The 22294-nt window shown below is 46.7% G+C and overlaps 1 protein-coding gene across 4 annotated transcripts in view; it reads left to right on the top strand.

Moving 5' to 3' along the window:
- The window catches only part of MSI1 (musashi RNA binding protein 1), a 31982-nt gene extending 16951 nt beyond the window's left edge, over positions 1–15031 (top strand). Inside the window, exons 10-15 of one of the 4 annotated variants that reach the window (XM_021008029.2) lie at positions 2283–2363; positions 3083–3139; positions 10020–10088; positions 10453–10607; positions 11031–11096; positions 13051–15031. In XM_021008029.2, coding sequence (XP_020863688.1) covers positions 2283–2363; positions 3083–3139; positions 10020–10088; positions 10453–10607; positions 11031–11072 — 404 coding nt within the window. In that variant the 3' untranslated portion in view covers positions 11073–11096; positions 13051–15031. Of the gene's footprint in view, positions 1–2282; positions 2364–3082; positions 3140–10019; positions 10089–10419; positions 10608–11030; positions 11097–13050 lie in introns of all 4 variants that reach the window. The other 3 variants (XM_021008028.2, XM_021008031.2, XM_021008030.2) reach the window with 3 other exon arrangements.
- Positions 15032–22294: the final 7263 nt, after the last annotated feature.

Raw genomic sequence — 22294 nt, 5'->3', positions numbered from 1 at the left:
GTTACTGGACCTGAGTCATGGAATCACAAAATCATAAAATAAAGGCAGAGACCTTGGGAATCACCAAGTCTAACTGCTTATGTTACAGACGAGGTTCTTGAGGCTAAAAAGAGGCACAGGATCATAGAATTAGAGCTGGGATGGTCTAGACAAACCCACTCATTTTACAGATAGGAAACTGAGGGAGGCTCAGGGAGTGATTGAAGAGCACCCCCCATTCCCAGCCCCTACTCTACTACCTTAACCAGAAAACCAGGAGGGAAGAAGAGTTGGCCACTTGTCTGGAAGAAATCATTTCCAAGATTAGAGGCTGAGGCCAGCTCACCCCAGGATCTGCAGAAAAAGGGAGTGGAGGCAGCTGGGGTCTCCTAATCCCAACATTTCCATTAAATTACAAAAAGCAGCTGTGGTATTGACCCTTGAAATAGTCCTCTGAATATTAAACAGAAAAGGATAGTGGGAGAGTGACTTTTCCAGGGAGCAATTATCTGTTGAATATTTTTAAAAAGCTGATTGGAATCCCAGCTCCTCAAACTACCTATGTGACCTCCAGTAAGTCACTTAGCTTCCTTCTGCCTCAGTTTCCTCATCTGTAAAATGAGTGGGTTGGACTAGATGGCCACTGGGGTCCTTCCAGCTCTAAATCTATGGTCCTAAGTCATTTACTATCCCTGGGCCTCAGTCTCTTCATCTGTAAAATCAGGAGATTGGCCTGGAGGGCTTCTAAGATCCCTCTCAGCTCTCCCTTTGTGATCTTATGAATTCTCCTTCTCCACCATCTTCTGGAGGAAGGAGAAACAAATTGGATAACAGATACAAAGCATTTTACAAACCTTGGAGTGCTATATAAAGGTTGCCTGCTCATTTCAGTCACGTTGGACTCTCCATGAGCCCATTGGGGGTTTTTTTGGCAGAGAGATGTTGGAGTGATTTGCCATTCCTTCTCCAGCTCATTTTACAGAAGAGGAAACCAAGGCAAACCAGGTGAAGTGATTTGCCCAAGGTCACCCAGCCAGTAAGTGTCTGAGGTCAGATTTGAACTCAGGAAGAGAAGTCTTCTGGACTCCAGGCCCAGCACTCTATCCACTATGTCAATTAGCTTCCTCTATATAAATGTTAGTTATTATTAATTATTACTATCATCATAATTATTATTAATTAACCATTGAAAAATTAATGCAGATTATGCAAGGAATATACAACACATTATTTCAGGCTTCAAAGGTGACTCAGTGGATAGAGTGCTGGAGCTGGAGTAAGGAAGACCTGAGTTCAAAGCCTGTGTGATCCTGGGCAAGTCACTTGCCCTTTATGTCTCTCTGTTTCCTCATCTGTAAAATGGAGCTAATAATATCTTCTACCTCCCAGTATCAAATGAGACAATATAATATCCTAGGTAATAAGACATGACCTGGTAGCTAGAATTATACATCAGAAACTCACTGTCTTTCATAAGATAATAAAATACAAATTACCATCCCACACAAATATGACCGTTATCACAGAAAGCACTATACCTTTGACCATATAAAGTTGATCTATGACGTTATTGTTGTTGATGGGCTGCTAGATGGCGCCATAGTGCATAGAGCGCTGGGCCTAGAGCCAAGAAGACTCATCTTCCTGAGTTCAAATCTGGCCTCAGACACTTACTAGCTGTGTGACCCTGGGCAAGTCTTCCCTTTAGCCAGGAGCCCATGTGTGGGTGGAGTCCTTGCTCCAAGGGCTCAGAAGCATCCCTTCTTCATATAGGCTGCCCTAGTCAGACCACGTTTGGAGCCTTGTGCTCAGGTCTGAATATTCTAATTTTTATGAAAGACATCATTAAGCTAGAGTGTCCAAGGAGGGAGGCCCCCAGCATGGTTCTCTGTGTGTGAGGATGCGTTGGGGAAAGGAATATTCAGAGGTGGAGGCAACATCCCATTTGTCTGTAAGTGTCCTGAGAAGATGGATTAGTTTGGCCCCAGAGGGCAGAAACAATGGGCAATTTTGGTTTGATAAAAGGAAAACTTCCTTACGGTTAGAGGTAGCCCTAAATGGAATGAGGATGTGGTCCCTTCTTCAAGGTCTTAGGAAGTAGTGGATTCCTCTTCTCTCAAGATCCCACCACTAGAGAGTCAGGTATATGGCTTGGACTACATAATCTCTGAGATCTCGTCTCCTACTCAGAGATTCTGTGATGCTGTTTCCGCTCCTTGGGCTGGGCCTGGGTAGCTCAGATCTAGCAATGAGTGGACTCTGCTGGGCTATGGAGGGGCTGATCTAGCCTGATTTACCTGCAGGTTATCCAGGTTTCCAAGCTGCAACCTACGCCAGCCGGAGTTACACGGGCATTGCACCTGGCTATACCTACCAGTTCCCTGGTAAGTCCCACTTGGCAACCCTTCTGCCCTCTACCAGCATGTCCCAGCTGCCTTGCTCAGGTTAACTCCCCCTCCATCCCCCAGGGTAGGGTGGCTTGGATGGATTATAAGGGGTGCATGGTTTGGGGACCTACTTGTTGGGGACTTGATAGGAAGAGTATATCTGAGGAAGGACACCCCTGTCTTCCATTGGGGTAAGAAGGTCCCTTGGGTTGGGATGCTAGGGGTGGTGGTGACCCTGCATGGTGCCCCTGCATCCTGGTCTTATGTATTCAGGGTTGCCACCTCCCCCAAAGCAGGACATTGGACCTAGAGCTGGAATATATTAAGAACAAATTTGTAAACTCCACTTCACCATTCATCTCCTTTGGTTCCTTCCCCCAAGACGGAGGGGACAGTAACTATTCATTCCTGAGCTGTTGGCCCTAGACATGTTCAGCTGATTCTTCCCTCACTGAAGGCCAGTGAGATCCTCAGCTTAGGGTATTGAAATCTATACTATGTCCTGGGGGCAGGTGGCAACTCTGTGCTCATCTCTGGTTCTCTCAGTCTCTTTTCTTCTCCCTTACCTGCCTCAGGGCAGTCTTCCCCTGCCTAGGCTTCTGGACACTGTGCATGGACTGGTCTTGCTGTTGTGAATGTCCTTGTGTGTGTCTCTGCCGGGCCCTGCCCCAAGGGCCGCTCCACCTTCCTAAGTTGTTTTGTACATTTCCTTTTAGAATTCCGTGTAGAGCGGACCCCTCTCCCGAGCGCCCCCGTCCTCCCTGAGCTCACAGGTCAGTCCCTTGGATTTCCTACACCTCACAGGCTGGATGGGGAGAGAGAAAGGAACCCAGGGACCATTGCAGGGGCAATGAGACCGACCTTATCTACTTGACCCAATAGTATCTGAGTGGGGAAGAGCACTCCCCTCCCCCACTCCACTCCAACCCCTAGTATAACAGACACTACCCAGAAGCAAAAGAACAGATAGTCCCCAAAAGTGAGTCAGCCTGTGGAAAGTATCCAGCTTTTCTCCAAGGAAAAACATTGGATTTACTATATGCAGATCCTAGCTTTGTAGGGATAGGGTCAGTCCCCGTTAGAAAGGGCAGGTAATGGGAATTTAAGATTTTTAAATCTCATTACTCCACCTTGAGCATTGTAAGCAGAAAACCTTGGGACTTTATCCCTACCCTAGAGATCTGGGAGGTAAGGAGAGCCAGGAAGGGGTGTGTGTGTGTGTGTGTGTGTGTGTGTGTGTGTGTGTGTGTGTATGTATGTATGTCCAGGGCTAGATAGAATTCAAGTGATTTCCCTGCTCCATCTATGTCCCTACCCATCCTCTTACCCCACAAAGCTCTAGTCCCCTAGAACCTGGCCCTGTGTGAAGCTTGTGCGTGTGGCTGCTGCTTTGAGATGAGACCTTTCTTCCACAGCTGGATTCTTCCAGGCTTTGGGGTCAGCAGGGCACCTAAGCAAAGTAGCATCTAAAAAAAAGTGGATGGTGAGGGGAAAAGAGAAGTATGAAGGTGAGGAATGAGGAGCAGAGGGACCAAGTGAACAGAACCTTCCCCTTCTAGAATCAGAACACAGCCCTGTTTGGGTTGGCAGTGAAGCACCCCAAGGGGAGTCTGAATGTCGCCTAGTTGTGGTCTTTGGTGGTATTCCCTGCTTTTCCATCACAGGGAAGGCATAATGGTAGTTTATTGAAAGAAGTCATTGTCATTTCAAGGGACTGTCTCCTAAGCCACTGATTTTTCAGACTGTGTTCTACAAAGAAATTATGGCTGGTGCTTTTACTCATTCCCTCCCCCACCAACCAAAAAAAAAAAGATCCTTGAGAAGACGCCAGTAACTTTTGACCCATAATGTCTGCCTTCTCACCTTTAGAAAAATTCTGTGGTCTATGTGACATGTAGGAGGCATCCTTGATGAAGATAAGAGTCAGAGACACAGGGACAGACAAGTTTTCACAGGTGATTTCCTTCCAAAGACCACATCTTTTTTTTTTGTCGTTTTTTGGCTAGGCAGTGGGGTTAAGTGACTTGCCCAGGGTCACACCGCTAGTAAATGTCAAGTGTCTGAGGCCAGATTTGAACTCAGGTCCTCCTGACTCCAGGGCACTCCCAAAGACCACATCTTTAAAGTCATATGATTGACCAAAAGATATAGAAAGCAAGATCCCTCTCGTGTCATTTATTTTTGTGATGGGATTTCAATAGTGTAGGAAACTCAACTGATGCAAATTAGCAACTGCTGTACAGTTGATAGTCTTTGAGAGTGCACCCTTTGAGGCTAGCTAATTTACTGAAGGTCACCTCGCCAGTCCGTGTCAGCGGTAGGACCTGAACCCAGGTCTTCATGATTCCGAGGCACTCTTGATCTACACAGCCACACTGTTGCTCACACTGTCTATTGTTTATTGGTTTTTAAAGAAGGATGTAATTCACTAGAACAAAATGTAGGCTCTTCAGGCAAGATTCTAAGACAGAGGCAACTATGAAGTTAACTTTGTTCCTTAACCCACTAGGTGTTAACATCAGTCAAGGCATAAAACAGATACGGCCACCTAAAGTGTTTACCAGTGTCGTGGAAGATGTCCTGCATAGAGCCCAGATGAAATCCTTGTTCCCTAAGACTCTAAGGGGATCTAGGTGGTGAATGGACAGAGCACTAGCCTTGTAGCCAGAAAGACTCATCTTCCTGTGTTCAAATCCAGCCTCAGACACTTAGTAGCTATATGACCCTGGGCAAATCACTTAACCCTCTTTGCCTCAGTTTCCTCATCTGTACAATGAGTTGGAGAAGGAAATGGCATACCACTCTAGTATCTCTGTCAAGAAAATCCCAAATGGGGTCATGAAGAGTTGGTCACGACTGAAAAATGACTGAACAGGAAAAAAAAGACAGTAAATACTTCTATTTGTAGTTGACATTGTACTAACCCTACAAGTGGACGAAATTCATTGATCTAGCCATACACATAGGAAAAACAAAGTAGAAGAAAAACATTTTTTTTTCTTGTCCTGGTGTGCAAGTGAACGGGCAGTCCCTCAAACCTTAGTCCATCAACCTGAATGATAAGGACAGGCACTTTGAGAGGGACAGTGAATTGAGAGCCCAGATATGATTAGGAGGAAGGGTAGATTAAATCACTTCGGGGAAACTGCCTGGTATTTTCACTGATCCTCAGCTTCTCACTGCAGCAAAAGCCTATCTCTTTAACACTCATCTTCTGATGCTGAAGTACTTACTGTCTAGCTCTAAATCTGATCCATGAGTCAAAATTACAGGCCACCCAAAGTGCTTTGGGAAAACACATGGTGGCTATAATTAGGTGGCAGGGAGTTAGCCATGAAGACTAGCTCATAAGAAGGTACTGTGAGAGAGATCCTCGCTCTCATGGAAGGTGTGTGCTATTGGAAAAAGGAATTTGGCCAGGTAGGTGTCTAATTCAATTGAGCAGACATTTATTAAATGTCCAGTATGTCCAAGACCTTAGGGGAAGTGGTTACAAAGACAGGAGAAGACAAGGGATGGATCATTCAATTAGTATTCCAGCACCGCCAAGCTATTGGAAGAACCAAAAGAAGACCTTGGGCCCATTGGGTGAATGCAGGATGAAGGATTTGTAGAAAGACCGGAAAGAACATCCCATAAGATGAGAAGGCATGAAAGAGAAGTGACTGGCGTTACAAAGGAATGAATGAATACCCACTCTGAGCAAACTCGACCAAGCTCTGTGTGTACGCCACCCTCCCCAGAGCCTGAACCGGCTGGGTTTGAAAAACCTTGTACATGAGTATGCCTGGAAGCAGAGGCCAATGGCCTGAGTGTTGGGCCTATCTCATAGCAGCGGTCAGTCAATGAGGTAACAAGCATTGGTTAAGTGCTTACTAAGTGCCCGGGCACATGGTAGGTGCTTAATGAATGTTTGTTGAAATAATAAGTGAGCGAATGCTAAACACTAGAGATACAAAGAAAGGCCCCAAAATGGCCCCTTCCCCAAGGAGCTTGAGGTCTAAAGGGGGAGATGACATGAAAACAACAGAGGAGGTAGAAGGGCCTGTAGGAGGTGAGATTTGAGTTGAGTCTTGCCAGAAGCTAAGGGGCAGAGGTGAGGAGGGCAAGAATCCCAGACATGGGAGATAGTCAGTGAATGCCAAGGCAAAGAAATGGGAGATAGGAGTGTCCTAATCGAGGAACAGAGAGAGGGCCTGAGGAGGTGGATGGGAGAGCAGGTAAAAGGAAGATAGAATACAAAACCTGGAAAGGTCAGAGGGGGCCAAGTTATAGAGCTTTACATGCCAATCAGAGGAGTTACATTTCAGCTGGATATAACAGGGAGCCAGAGGCGGCCCTTGAGGAAGGGTGTAAACTTAGCTTGGAAAAAAAAATCACCTTGGCAGCTGAGTGGAGAATGGATTGAAGCGGGGAGAAACTGGAGGCAAGGAGACCTAATAAAAGACTATTGATTAGTTCAGGTGAAAGAAGACTAGTGCTTAAACCAAAGTGGTGGCTGTGTGAGTCGAGCAATGAGATATAGGAGAGATGTTATGAAAGCAGAAATGACAAGATATAACAGTATACTGGATATGTGGCAGGTAGGTGGTATGGTGGATAGAGGAATAGACTGAGGAGTCAGGATGATCTGAGTTCAAATCCTGCCTGAAATACTAGCTGTGTGGCAAGTGACTAGTGGCCCTGGGAAAGTCACTTAACTTCTATTTGCCTCAATTTCCTCCTCAGTAAAATGGGGGTGATAATAATAGCACCTACATTCCAGGACAGTTGTGAGAAGCAAATGAGATAATGTCCTCTATATACTACATGCAAATGTGTAATATATGTATATTTGTACTTTGCATACTACATGCAAATTATATGCAAAGCTATAGAAATACAATCTTATTATTATCAGCCATTGAGCTGATAATTGAATCCACGGAAGCTCATCAGACCACCAAATGAAGAAATGCAGAGAGAGAAGAGAAGAGGTCCCAGCACAGAGCTGAGGTGACCTCTGCCTGCCTCCATGAGCTGAAGGAAGAACCAGCAAAGGAGACCGAGAAGGAGCCTCAGGTCAACTGATGGGAAAAGAAACAGGAGAAAGTAGAATCACCAGAACCTGGAGAGGAGAGAGCGTCTTGGAAAAGGTGATCTGCATTGTCAGAGGCTGCGCAGGTCAAGAACGAGGAGGATGGAGAAGAGATCTTTTGGTCTGGCAATAAAGAGGTCCTGAGTAACTTGGGAGAGGGTAGCTGCAGTTGAACAATGAGGCCAGTAGCCAAACCACAAAGGGTTTGGGACAGAATGAGAGGGGCCACAGCTAGGCACAATAGATGGAGCACCAGCCTTGCAGTCAGGAGTTATCTGAGTTCAAATGTGGCCTCAGATGTTGACTAGCTATATGACCCTGGGCAAGTCACTTAAAAAAAAGAATGAGAGAGGAAGTGGAGGCACAGACCTAGGGTTAGATGGCTTTCTCCAAGGGTTTAGGCACAAAAAGGAGGAGAGATAGATGACAATAGCTAGCACTGATCAAGTTGAGGGTTTTCTAAGGATGGGAAGATGTGAGTAGGTTTGTAGGTGACAGGGAAGAAGTCAGTATACTAGGAAAGAGACAGGAAGACCTGAGTTTGAACCCCACCTCTGACACTCCCAGGCACGTTAGCAGTCATTGAGCCAGCGGATAGAGTGCTGGATCTCTGCATCTCAGAAAGACCCCTGAGTTCAAATCTTACTGCAGACACTAGCTGTGTGACCCTGGGGAAACCGCTTACCTCTGCCTGCCTCAGTTTCCTCATCTGTAAAATGGGGGTCATCATAGGTACTTGTAATGCCCTTTAGGGTTAGAATCGGAGGCTTGCTGTGAGGGTCCAATGAGGCAGATGTATAAGCATCTGTATGCGTGCCAGTTATCATTAGAAGTGGCAGCTGGGACTGGAAGAGGCACAAAGTTGTACCACACCCTGCCGAGGATGTACCCCATTCAACATGGGAGTTATCATTGCCATGACGGCTCATGCAGTGTGGTATGGTTAGAAGCTGCAGTGGGCAGGCTTGGGCAGTAGAGGGCGTTTGTGCCTCAGTCAAGGCTGGGCAGCCCCCAGGCTCAAGCCAGGGGGTGGCTTTCTCTTAGGATCCTAGGTCCAGAGCAGGGATGGAGGTTTAACACACACACACACACACACACACACACCCATTTTACAGATGAAGAAACTGAGGCTCAGAAAGCTTCCATGACTTGCCTGTGGTCCCACATGCAGTAAGTGGCAGAGTGAACCTGGTTCCTGTGGTCCCAGATCCAAATGAGATAACATGTGTAAAAACACTTGGTACGGTGCCTGGATGTACTAGGTGCTATATAAATACATATGTCCCTTCCCCCGGTACCATGTTATTCCCAGAGGAAAAATTAAAATCCGAGGTTCAAACCATTCATCCAAAACCTATTTATGTAATGTACTTATTATTAATATTTATTTTAATTAACTAACATTTATGTATCATTACTATATTTATAGAACACCTACTGTGCATAAGGCACTATGCCCCGCCCTTCACCGGGTGCCCTAGGGAATATAGAAAAGTTCAGGTATTTCTCAGTTGGGCAGGGGTCAGACTAGGGTGGCAGCGCTAAGGCCAGGCTGACCATTAAAAAGAATCTAGCACAACCGCCATCACTTTACGGATAAGGAAACTGAGTCGCAGGGAGGTGGTGACTTGCGCAGGTACCTGCAGGTAGCCAGTGACAGAGTGTGGGATCAGGAGCCATACCCTCTCACTCCAAATCCAGTGTTCTTTCCATTCTACCCTACTGTCTTCCCCGATGACCTCCTAGGTCCCTTCCAGCTCTGAGGGTCTGTGAATTAAAAGACACAGGCCTGCCCTCGAGCAGCTTACAGTCTAGTTAAGCCCACGGAAAACCGTTAGGGCAGGACTCGGTATATGCAGCATAGGAATCATACAGCACCAGGGGAGTTATAGGGGAGCACCTGAAGAGAACAAGCACTTATTAAGCACTTACTGTATACCAGGCACTGTGCTGACTACTTTACAAATGTCATCTCATTTGGTCCTTACAACAACCCTAGGAGGTAGGTGGCATTATTATCCCCATTTTACAGTTGAGGAAACTGAGGCCAAAGATGGGTAAGTGACTTGTCCAGGGTCACACAGCTAGTAAGTGCCCAAGACAGAATTTGAACTCAGCTCTTCCTGACTCTCTCCACTGCACCACTTAGCTACCATAGAGGAAGGGGAGAGAGGTTACTGGGCTAGGGTGACCATGGCAGGCTTCTTGGAGGTGGTGAGATGTCAGCTGGGCAGGACTAGTAAAAGATGCAGTGGAGAGATCACCTGCCTTCAGCCCCTCTTTAGGGGCTTCAGTGATGCCTCTTCCCCACTCTGGAAGAAGGATGGAGACTCCTCTCTGGGAGCAGAGATGGCCTCGGGCCCGTTCTTCCCTACGACCCCTTCCAGTGTCGACTGTGGGGCTTCTCTCTTTCCCTCCACCATCTGGCTGCTCCTTCTGTTTCTGCTCTTCCCCAGGGAGGGCCTGGGCAGCTGCCCAGTACCCTGCCGGGACAGGGACTAAGTTTCGTGGGTCTGTGGAGGGGGGATGTCCTGTGGAAGAAGAGCGGTCTGAGGGACTGGTGTCTTTTCTTTCAGCTATCCCGCTCACCGCTTACGGACCGATGGCCGCCGCAGCCGCAGCAGCCGCTGTTGTGCGAGGGACAGGTGAGACCAACTTTGGGTGTAGGGGATGAGTGAATGAATGAATGAATGAATGAATGAATGAATGAAGCATGTATTAAGCGCTTACTGTATGCAGTGCACTGTGCTAACTGCTAGGGATATAAAAAGGGAAAAAGAGAGGTGTAGTCCTCTCTTGGGGAGGCGGGGAGGTGTTTTCCTTCCCACTCTCGGGAGGCACAGAGGCATTAATCCCATTGACTTGCTGTGGGTTGGGTCTGGGGCCCACCTCTCCTCTGGGAGAAGTGGGCGGTGGGCAGGCGTGGTGTGTTGGGGAAGGGGCTAGCCTGTCGGGCTCTTTTCTCTGGGTTGCCAGGATCTCACCCCTGGGTGCTGGCTCCCCCTCCAGGTTCGACACCGAGCCGTACGGGGGGCTTCCTGGGCACCACGAGTCCCGGCCCCATGGCCGAGCTCTATGGGGCAGCCAACCAGGATTCTGGGGTCAGCAGTTACATCAGCGCCGCCAGCCCTGCCCCCAGCACTGGCTTTGGCCACAGCCTTGGGGTGAGTAGTCTGACCTGGCTTCTAGTTTCCCATAATGTTATTGGGGGCTCTGGGGAGTGGGACCCCACTTGAATTGAATGGAAAAGGGGGAACCCCATGGTCAAGAACAGAAAGGACTGGGAATTCAATAAGGTTAGGTCATGCTCTTTGGGGGAGGCAATACCTTTGATACCCTATTGGTTGTGTTGAGTTGTTTTTCCTCATTGCCTATTACTAGGGTAGGAGGCAGGGGAGTCTTTGGGAAGGGATATAGAGTACAAAAAAGAGAGTAATGAAACATCTCCCCTCTACTCCCCCTAAAAAAAGGAGAAAAAAGAAATTAATCTTATTAATGAAGTGGTGTCCCAGGAAAGGGGTATCCTGGGATATTCTTATCTAACTTTCTCAGTCTGTTGAATTTGGGATTTTGGATTCCTCTTTTAGGGTCCCTTGATTGCAACAGCCTTCACCAATGGGTACCACTGAGTCAGGGGATCAAGGAGGCAGGAGGTAAGAAACCTGTGAAGAGACATGGAGTCGGGGAGGGGAGTCAGGGTAAAGGAATAGGGCCTGGGAAAGGAGCAGGGGGAGGCCCAGAGATGTGGAGAGTGTCATGCATGCTTCATGGCATCTCTTTCTAATATTTCTCCATCTAACTTGAAGTTATTGATTCCTGTTCAGAGGATGTTTGGGGGGAGGGAGATGAAATGGGGAGGATGGTGGAATGCAAAGACCTTTGGATCTTGAACCAGATTAGGTTCTGATCACAAGAGTATCCATTGGGAGCTGGAAGGAAACCCAAAGTCCATTTTGTTTTATTTTATTTTTTTAGGTCTTTAAAAAATTTTTTATTAATTTATTTTGATTTATCAACAATCACTTCCATATGCTTTTGAGTTGAAAAATTTTCTCCCCTTTCCTCCCCCCACCCTCCCCAAGACGGTGCACAATCTTGATATAGGCTTTACATTTACATTCCCATTAAACATATTTTCACGTTAGTGAAGTTGTAAGTAAAAATTAAAACCAACAGGAGGAACCCTCAGAAAGATGAAACAAAACTCAACAGAAGGTAAAAATAAGTGATAGCGATTCGACTTCCATAGTTCTTTCTTTGGATGTGGACAGCATTTAACATCCCGAGGACTCTGGAGATGTCTTTGATCCTTGTAATGCTGAGAAGGGTTCAGTTTAACAATATTAGTCATTGCATAACGTGGCTGTTATTGTGTACAAAGTCCTCTTGGTTCTTCTCACTTCACACAGCATCAGACCATATACGTCTTCCCAGGTTTTTCTGAAGTCAGCCTGTTCATCATTTCTTATAGCACAATAGGATTCCATTACATTCATATACCACCACTTGCTCGGCCATTCCCCAATGGATGGGCATCCTCTCAATTTCCAATTCTTTGCCACCACAAAAAGAGCTGCTATGAATATTTTTGTACATGTGGGTCCTTTTCCCATTTGCCAAAGTCCATTTTACAGAGGAGAAAGCTGAGGCAGACAGTGCTCAGAGTCACATGGCTGGTAAATGAGGTAGAATTTGAACTCAGGTCTTCCTGACTCCCAAGTCCCTGAGCCATCTAGCTCTGTGTGTCCATGGGCAAGTGGCCTCCTGTCTGGGCTTTTGTTCCCTTTTGTAAAAGGAGGAGGGTGGGTCAGATTCTCTCCCCCTCCTTTCAACTCTCAGAGATCACGTGCCCTAGGGGATAGAGGGCTGGTCTTGGAGCCTGGGTTCAAATCCTGACTGAGATTAGCTGTTGGGAGTCACCTCTCTGAGCCTCAGTTTCTTCATCTGTCAACTGGGGACAATAAAACCTTGTCTCCTAGGGTTGAGGTTCAGGTGATCTTATATATGTGAAGCCTTTTGCAGACTTCAAATCACTAAATCAATAAGCACTTTTATTTTACAGATTAAAAAAAGGAAAAGTTATGGATCAGGGCCAGTTGATTCGCCCAAAGTCGTACAAGCTAGTTATCGCCAGAACAGGGAGCGCAACTAAAGGCTGCTCGTGGGGAAAGATCGGAGGGCTGGAGGATAAAAATGTGGGGGAAAAAGAGAAAGGTGTGGATCATCTCAGAGCCATAGCTGATCATTTGGACACCAGAGGCAGAGAACGCCGTTCAGCATTATAAATCCTGGTGTGAACATATCATGCCAGAAGCAATTAAGATAAATTGAGTCGTGCCTGAGGTATTATGTTCCTGTAGCTATTTCTAGGCTTTACATCCGATAAATTTCAGTACTGCGGCACAGAGGCCCATCACCCTGGATAGTCTAGGACCTCGAATTCAGGGGCTACAAAGAACAGGCTAAGGAACTTGTTGCTATTCCGAGAAGAGGGGACTGTGCCCCAAGAAAGGAGGGTAGGAAAAGGCTGTGGGTTGGAGAGACGCCATTGAGGAGTTGGGGTGTAACTGGCTCTCCTTTCTCCATTCTCTTGTTGAAATCTTCCAGAGCCCTCATCGGCAGCTGCCTGAGGACAGTGAGCTCGGACCTGCCCAGCCAAAGGGGAAAGGGGAAGGAGGCTCGGCCCATCACCCCATCCCCTTGCCAAGCTGCACACTGCCTGCAGGCTGTCAGGCTCCCCGCCTGCCCCACCCCGCTCCCTCCTCCCCCTCTGCCTCCCAGCCCACCCCAGTGACATCATCTCACTGCCCTTACTAACCTCCCCCCCTCCCTTTGCCAACCCTCGGCTTCTATTTATTTTGGAGTAGATGGTAGCCTCCTGGTTTTCTCCCATTGGGTTTGCGCCCCTTTCCTTCCCTTCTCTTCGCCCCATCGTGTAGGTCTCCTGAAATGGCTCACGTGCTTGTGTTTAGCTAGGATGATGGCGGGGAGATGTGTGGGGACCCATGCCTCCCCCCTCCCCGACTTTGTTTTATTGTTTTGTTTTTTAATTCTGATCTCTTTCTTTCCTTTTGTCTTTTTCTTTTTTTTTTTGACCCCCCCAAAAAAAAAGAGAGAGAGAGAGAGAGAGAAGAGAGAGAGAGAGAGAGAGAGAGAGAGAGAGAGAGAGAGGAAGAGAGAGAGAGAAACATTTTTAAACTGTTTCTTGGTTTGTGAATGTGAAGCTCCGGGCTGCAGGGTGGGGGGCCAAGGGGCCCCACACCCGACGAGAGAACAAGTGTATATTTTGGTCTGTGGCAGCCCAGGCTCTGGCCGAGCAGGGCTGGGCTGTGGAGTCAGGTGAAGCCCTGGAGATGTCCGTCTCCTGTATGATATTGTAAATACTATGAGGTGAAGCCCTCCCCTCCCCACCCACCCCTCTCCGTATTCCTTGCCAGGGTGGGGGAGGGGGCCTCACCTCACCCCACTCAGCGGGCCCCTCTGTGAACCCCCTCCCCACATGGTTACTGTAAGATTTTTGTTAGGGCCTCCACTTGGACTGGGAAAGGAAGGTACCCTCTCTCTCACCCTGGAGCTCAGGGGGAGTCCTATGGGCTACCCATTCCCCACCCCTGCCCCAAGCCCCAACTTTGGATGGAAGGGAGGGGGAGCTTCCCACATTTGAAAGGAATTAACTCTCCAAAGGGCCTTCCCCCACCCTCAACCCCTCAATAGGCTGGACCCTCATGTTTCCTGCCCTGGGCTCACTGTGGGGAGGTGGGTGTTGGAAGGGGTATGGGTGGGTGACTCCAGGGCAAGCAAAGGGCTTCTCAGGGATCCCCCACATTCTTTCACAGCAGCCTCCCACCTGGACAGGCCGCGTGGCCATTCTCCCCAAGGTCATGGTCGGAGCCCCTTGGCAGCCCTGTGGGCCTTCCCCACCCCCCAACTCCCTCTCTGCCCTGGTGCCCACTCCAGCACCTCAACCAGGGAGGTGGATTTAGGGTCTAGATTTCTGTGAACCAAAGACCTGACTGGGGTGTGAGGATAGAGGCTTAATTAACTGTTGCTCCCTCCCCCACCCCAACTCCCACCCCAGGGAGGTTGGACAGGTCCAAGGCTAGGGGTGTCCCATGTACCCCTACCCCCACCAAGCATTCCCCAACTACCTTTGGAGAGTTCATTATCAGTGTGAGGTGCTTAACCTGTTAGTGCTGAGAACACAAAGCAATAATCTTTGTTACTGAGACGCGCGGCTGTATGTCTTTTTTTTAAAAAAGAATATTTCCTAATAAAAGAGAAGCTACATTTTATTGGTTTTTATTTTTGATTTTCTACACGTCTGAGGGGAGCCCCTGAGTGGTTCTACCTCCCCCCTCCCCATCCTTCCCTACCCCTCCCCGCCCTCTTTGTTCCCCTCTCCTCATTAGGGCTTGGGGCTGGGGCCGGAACTCTGTTCTATGACTCATTCCTGGTTTTTTTAAAGATGTTAAGTGGTGTTTTGAAACCAGTAAATTTACCACTCTCTGGTATCTGTTCTCTCCACATCTGTAACCCTCTTTCCAAGATTTTTCAGTTTTAAATTCCTAATAAATTATTTGAAAATGGTGGTGTTCTGTGGTTGTGATTCTTCTGTGTGACTTGGATTGAGAGAGGGGCTCCTCAGGGATCACCTGCTCTTCCTTGCTCTATCTCCTTAACGAACTTGCCTTGAATACAGAGAGGACCCAAAAGCCTTAGGGCTGAGAATCACTCTTGGGTCACTCTCTGATGCTAGCAGAACTGGGTTCATTCAGGAAGCTTTTTTTTTTCTTTTTGGTGAGGCAATCCGGGTTAAGTGACTTGCCTAGGGTCACACAGCTAGTATCAAGTGTCTGAGGCCAGATTTGAATTCAGGTCTTTCTGACTCCAAGGCTGGAGTTCTATCTGCTTTGCCACTTGCCTGCCCCTATAGTTTTGGCTATCATTTGTTTTTTTTTCTTTCTTTCTTTTTTGGTGAGGCAATCAGGGTTAAGTGACTTGCCCAGAGCCACACAGCCAGTGAGTGTTATGTGTCTGAGGCCAGATTTGAACTCCGGTCCTCCTGACTCTAGGGCCAGTGCTCTATCCACTGTGTCACCTAACTGCCCTAGGAAGCTTCTTGACAGAGAGCAGTCCTCATTCAGCCATTCATTCATTCAATAAACATTTATTAAGTACCTGCTGTATAGGGGAGGAAACTGAGGCAGGCCCAGAGAGCTTAAGTAACTTGCCCAGGGTCACACTGGTAGTGTCCAAGGTGGGGTTTTGGACCCTAACTCCAAATTCAGTGCCCTGCCCATTATACCACACTGAAAACAAAACAGTCCCTCCTCTCAATAAATCTTTGTTGACTCAACTCAGGAAGCTCACAAGTGATGGGTATCGTGATTGAAATTTAAGGTAAACTGAGGCACATTCAGTTTATCGGTAAGGCTGGCAGTTATCAATAAGAGGGGTCTTTAGCCCCTCATCACACCAAAAGGCCCTGAACTGATAGATTATTTTATGGACAATAGGAAAAGCACCCCCAAACTAGAAGGCAGCATCAGAGCTGGGGAAAACAACATAACTGGTTCCAAAGTCAGAAGCATCTTAGGTGTGGAGAACAATACGATTGGCTAGAAATCTGGAGCGCAGGCTAGCAACAACACCTCCTTCCATGTTGTCACTGTGGAAGGCTCACTGGTGGTGTCCGCCTGCATGGACAAAGCAATCACAGGCTAGACTCCCCAGCCACCACTTTCGCCCTTCAAGGATCACAGATTTCTTCTAACTATACAAGGGCAGCTAGTGGTATGGAGAGCTTTTAACTAAAGTGATTTATAGGGAAACTGAACTTGACTTAGGCACCTCTATAAAATGTCAGTGGTTATATAGAATAGAATCAATTACAAAATAGAATCAAGTTTGAGGAGGGAGGAGAGACAGTTGTCAGAGTGCCTCCAGGTCTTCCAGATCAATCAATTAATCAATAAACATTTATTAAGGGCCTACTAGGTCAGGCTGCTAAGCTGCTGACCTTCCACTTGGGAGTCTTTCGGGCTCCTCCTCAGCTAGAGGCAGCTGGAGAAGATTGAAGATTGCCACGTCAGAGAAGATAAGAGGCTCTGCCCCCCCCAACAGAGGCTGTGCCCTCTCTCTCATGACCATGCAATCTGAGCCCTCTGAGGGCTGAGCAAATGTTCCTAAGGCCCTGAGCCCTGGCAACAACATATGGCTTGGCACCGAGGTTCCAAGTCTACTCTCTTCATCTCTTTAGGTTAGGATTCATCAGGCATCCATTAAAAGTCTGTTTACATACCAGGCTCTGTGATGAGCACAGGGCGGAAACCACTAAATTAAAAACAAAACAAAACAAAAATAGTCCAGACCCTCAAGGAGCTTACAATGGAAGGTGAGTTGATTAAACTACAAATAAATTGTTAGGCACTCCCAGGTGAGGAGATTCCTTCCACCAAAGAAAGTCGGCATCTTCTCCGTAATTATAGAGAGTGACTCGCCCGGGTCACACAGGGGCAAGACTTGGCTTTGAGGCCAGCTCTCTGCCCATTGTGCCACACTGCTTCTCTGCAAGCATGTTTATTAAGCACCTACTATGTGCCAGGCACTGTGCTAAATCCGAAGATACAAAGAAAGGCAAAAGACAATCTCTGCCTGTGAGGAGCACAAAGTCTAATGGGGAGAAATATGCAAAGAACTTGTACAAAGAAGATAGAGACAGGATAAATTGGAAATAAACAGCAGAAGGAAGGGGCTAGAATTAAGACGGATGGCAAAGGCTCCTTGTAGAAGGTGGTTTTTGAACTGAAACTTGATTGAAGCCAGGGCAGAGATAAGGAGGGATGCATTCCAGGAATGCTACAAAAGCAGGAAAAATGCTCAGAGCTGAGAGGGGAGGTCTTGTTGGAGGAATAGCCCAGAGATTCAGATACTGGATAAAGAATACACGTTGGGGCTCAGATTCTTATAATCTAGCCAATAGCTCAGTAACATTCAGACTCCTTAAGAGTTGCCTAATATGGGGGGCAGCTAGGTAGCACAGTGGATACAGCACCGGCCCTGAACCTAAGTTTAAATCCAGCCTCAGACCAAACACTTGACACTTACTAGCTGTGTGACCCTGGGCAAGTCACTTAACCCCAATTGCCTAAAAGCAAAAAAAAAAAAAAGAGTTGCCTAATATGGCAGATCTTTAATGAACCTTGTCTTTGGCTGAAAGAAAGCTTGGGTCGAATTCTTTCGGGCAGGATTTACGTGCTGTGATTTTGGGGTCTCAGCACCCCTAAGCTCCTAGGCCTCAACATTTTGGTGGCCCACAGGGGGAAACTGCCTAACTCCAAGTTCTTCTCCAGCCAGAACTGGAAGGGTCAAGAAATATTCTATCCCCCATCAAAGAGGGTAACTACAATCCTCTTCATCCCTCTGGGAATTGTAGGGACTTCTTTCTGTGGGCTGGAGTTTTATCATCTGGCTGGCAGGGAAGCCAAAGAAAGGCAAAAAGTCTCCCAAAAGGCCTGACGTATGCTAAATAGCTACTTGTTAGAGAAAAATGGAAAAATTGTCAAGCCCTTCAACCAGCTTTGTGAAAAAGGACTAAAAGTTTTAGTGGAGTCATCCACACTGGATGATGACATTGGTGGCGTTTTTCTCCATAGCAATGAATCATCCCCACTATGCCATTTTGATGTATACCATTTTCTTCAGTTGTTGTCTGCAGCCATGACCCATAGGTTTTTTACCTTGTATATTTTTGTGCCTATGAATCTATTAAAAATCATTTTGGATTTCAAGAAGAAGGGATTATTTGGAAAAATAAAGACATTCAACTACAGCCCAATGCCAATTCTGCTTTGCAAATACAATAAAATGCTGTTTTATAGCAAAAGAAAAAAAAATACATGTTGGGGGTGGACGGTAGTATGGAAAAGTGTGTGTGTGTGTGTGTGTGTGTGTGTGTGTGTGTGGTATGTGTGGGTGTCCTAAGTTAGGAAGGGCTTCGAACACCAAATAGAGTTTTATACCTGATGTTAGAGGCCATAGGGAGCCATAGAGTGTGTTGTGTGTTAGGGGAGGCCAGGGCAGCGTAACAGGGATAGAGCCGGACTTTGGAAAGGTGACTTTAACAGCTGAGTGGAGGATGGACTGAGGAAGAGACCTCAGGTAGGCAGACCCACCAGCAGCTATCACAGGAATCTAGGTATAAGGTAATGGCATCTGCTCCAGGGTAGAGGCAGGGTTCGAGGAGAGAAGGGGGAGTATTCGGGAAATGTTCAACGGTAAAATCAACAAGGATCTGTTCGGATAGAGGGGTGGGGGAAAAGTAAGAATTTGAGGAAGACACCTAGATTTCAAGCCTGACACCTGGGAGGATGGTGGTGCCCTAGACAATAATAGAGATATTTAGAAAAAAGAAGGCATGGGGGTAGCTAGGTGGCACAGTGGATAGAGCACCAGCTCTTAAGTCAGGAGGACCTGAGTTCAAATCTAGCCTCGAACCAAACACTTGATAGCTGTGTGACCCTGGGCAAGTCACTTAACCCCAATTGCCTAAAAATAAAAACAAAGCAAAAAAAAGAAGAGAGGGGGGAATATAATGAGTTCAGTTTTGCATGTATTGGGTTTAAGAGGTCTAGGAGACAGCCAGGTCAAGCTACCCACGAGGTAGCTGGAGATATGAACCTGGAGGTCAGCACTGGGGTTAGGGCTGGATAAAGGTGCCCTATAATCTTACCCCCTCATTTTAAAAAGAGAATAGGAAGCAGAGGATCAGAGATTATCTGACCTCCCCAAATTCCCATTGGTAGTAAATAGTCAGATGCAGCTGGTGGCACAGTAGACAGAGAAACAGGGCCTGGAGTCAGTAGGTCTTGAGTTCAAATTTGACCTCAGACACTTACTACTTACTACTACATATTACTTTTTCTGTGTGACCTTGAATGAGCTGTTTATCTTTGTTTGCTGCAGTTTCCTCAGCTGTAAAAACAGGGATAATAATAGCTCCTACCTTGTAGGGTTGTCAGGATCAAAGGAGATGATAATATTTGTAAAAAGTGCCTGCATACAGTAGGTGTTATCTAAATGCTTATTTTCTTCCCCTTTCCCCAGTTGATATTTGAACCTAGGTCTTCTAACCCCAAATTCACTACAGCACACTGCTTGTCCATTAACTAGTAATTACTGATACTGTTAACATTAATAGCAACAATTAATAATACTGTGTTGACTCACGTGGATTTGGAGGGACAGAACATCCCAGAACCTCAGAGTTGGGAGGCACCTCTAAGGCCATCAAAGCTTGCCTATAAGGAGGTAATGTAGAAAGAGTTGTTGTTGTTAGGAGTAACCCACCTTGAGCCCGGGTAGCTGTGACCTTGTAGAGGGCGTGGGTAACCCACCACCTGGTGGGGGTAGCAAGCATGTCTTCAGCTGTTCTTTCCACTGAAGATTTTGTTCTTCCCAGGCTGGGAGAGACTAATTGCCATGCACCTGTGTTTTGACAGGGCCAAGCTGGGGTGGCCTGGGAGTACATCTGAGGGGGGGCTGGGCAGAAGTTGGGAGGAGAAGCTGGACGTGTAGCTAAAGGCATCCCCAGAATGGTCCATTGTTCAACTGACCAGAGAGATCCAGACCTCCAAGGGTCCTGGGTTCAAATTCTGGCTGTGATACTTGACCGTTTCCCCTCCTGAGCCTAGGTTTCCTCATCTGCCTACCTTATAAGATCATAGGGACCTAGACCTAGGACTAGATTGACACCAAAGGCTAGCCAGTTCAATCTCTTTATTTTACCCTTCAGAAAACTGAGCCCCAGGGAGATCAGAATGTAGAAGGAAAAACATGAATACCTTCCATTTTAGGCTTAAGTCTGCCAGAAACCACTGTATTTATCATTCACATCCAAGACATTTCTGGCTTAAAGAGAAGTCCTGCTTGGCAGAGTTCCCCCATGCCTTTCAATGCCTCTGGACTACAAAACAATTAGAGGTAATGGTTTTTGGAATCTTTGTTTTTTGAAGCAATCAGGATTAAGTGACTTACTCAGGATCTTATGGCTAGTAAGTGTCTGAGGCTGAATCTGAACTCAGGACCTCCTGACTCTAGGACCTGTGCTGCTCTTTGGGATCTTGAAGAAGGAAATGACAATATGTAAAAACAGTTTAGGGTTAACATTACAAAGGAGTTGTGTGGGCACTGTCTCATTCCCTTCCGGCCCATTCCATTCAAATATTCTCCAGGAATACACAAAGGGATGTAGGCCCAGATATCTTAATCCTTTTTCTGTGGAGAAGGGTGAGTCTCTTTGGACCTATCTCTTAAGGGATAAGGGGAGAGGAGAAGGCCATTAGATGGGTCTATAGCAAGGCCCAGAGGGAAAGAACTGGGCCAAGCTTAAATTCCTACTAAGTGCTAAATTCTTAGCAAACAAAAGGTAAAGAAGACACAAGTCATTCTTTGTTAGATAGTTGGGTTCCAAATCTTAATTTTTTTTTTTTTGGCAAGGCAGTTGGGGTTAAGTGACTGGCCCATGGTCACACAGCTATTAAGTGTCAAGTGCTTGGTCTGAGACCAGATTTGAACTCAGGTCCTACTTACTCCAGGGCTGGTGCTCCCTCCACTGCACCACCTAGCTGCCCTCAAATCTTAATTTTAAACCTTAATCTTAATCCAACTTCCCAAGAAAGGCCTTTTGTCCTACATTTCTTTCATCTTTCCAAGGGCAAGTCTTTCTTAATGTTGTTAGAGAATATTAAGGAGGACCATCCTCTAGTAAATAGTTCTTAATATTTCTAGAGAAATGAAAAAGCTGATTAGTATGTTCCCCGAAGAGGAGGGTGGTAAAGCAGTGGGCCTGGAATGCTCTTTCTCCTACTGACCTCCCTGGCTTTCTCTAAGTCCCAACTAAAATCCCACCTTCTATAGGAAGCCTTCCCCAGCCTCCCTTCATTCCACTGCCTTCCCTTTATTAAGGATTTCCTATTTATCTCATATATAATGTGCTCTGTATATATTTGTTTGCATGTTGTCTCCCCCATGAGACTGTAAGCTCCTTGAGGTCAGGGGCTGTTTTTATGTTTCTCCAGAGAGTTTAGGATAGTGCCTGGCACGTGGTAGGCACTTAATAAATGTTGATTGAGTCAGAAATTAACTCTTTGAGTTCCACATGCATGTTCACTTCTCTTGTAATAAACTTGGCTTTCACATAAGACTCGCAACACCGACACATTAAGGTATCTAGAGCTGATTCCAAGTTACTGGGAGGCTAGATTAAGAGTCTGAAAACATAGTACAAACCCTTCCCATGTCCCTTACCACCTCTATGACATTAGTCAAGCCTTGTCACTCTTCTGGACCTCAGTTTCCTTATCTGTAAAATAAAGGACTGGATAGATGACCTCTGAGACCCACCCTAGTCCTGCATCTTATGAACTAGGGGTCCCTGGGACAGGTCAATGGAGGATTTAAAGCCTGTGTATTTTTCTAGGGCAAGGGAGAATAGCAGTGCCTGATATCCCCACAAACGTGGCTGACTGTGTAGACATCACAGGAATTTTGCCTGATTGCTCCCTAAAGGTAACGGGGTACCCAGACAAGCCCTGGTTGTTTTCAAAGGCTTCCTGGCCCCTTGAGCATTTCCTCCTCCTGGCACCTGTAAGATCATGAGAACTAGAGCTAGGAGAAGAACTTGGAAGGCAACCAAACCATATTGGGAAACTGAGTCTCAAAGACAGGAAATTATATAGGTATGCCAAAGGTCATTGGTTCTTCCTCCCTCTCTGGCCTCACCCTCCGGTTCAGCTCCCAGCTCCCAGCTCTCAAGTCCCAAGGTGACATTCAGGTAAACTGGGAGAACCTT

Source organism: Phascolarctos cinereus, unplaced genomic scaffold, assembly GCF_003287225.1.
Source record: "Phascolarctos cinereus isolate Bilbo 61053 unplaced genomic scaffold, phaCin_HiC Scaffold_4;HRSCAF=312, whole genome shotgun sequence".
Lineage (NCBI taxonomy): Eukaryota > Metazoa > Chordata > Mammalia > Diprotodontia > Phascolarctidae > Phascolarctos > Phascolarctos cinereus.
The sequence above is the reverse complement of the archived record's forward strand: the minus strand, read 5'-3'. Positions and strand labels throughout refer to the sequence as shown.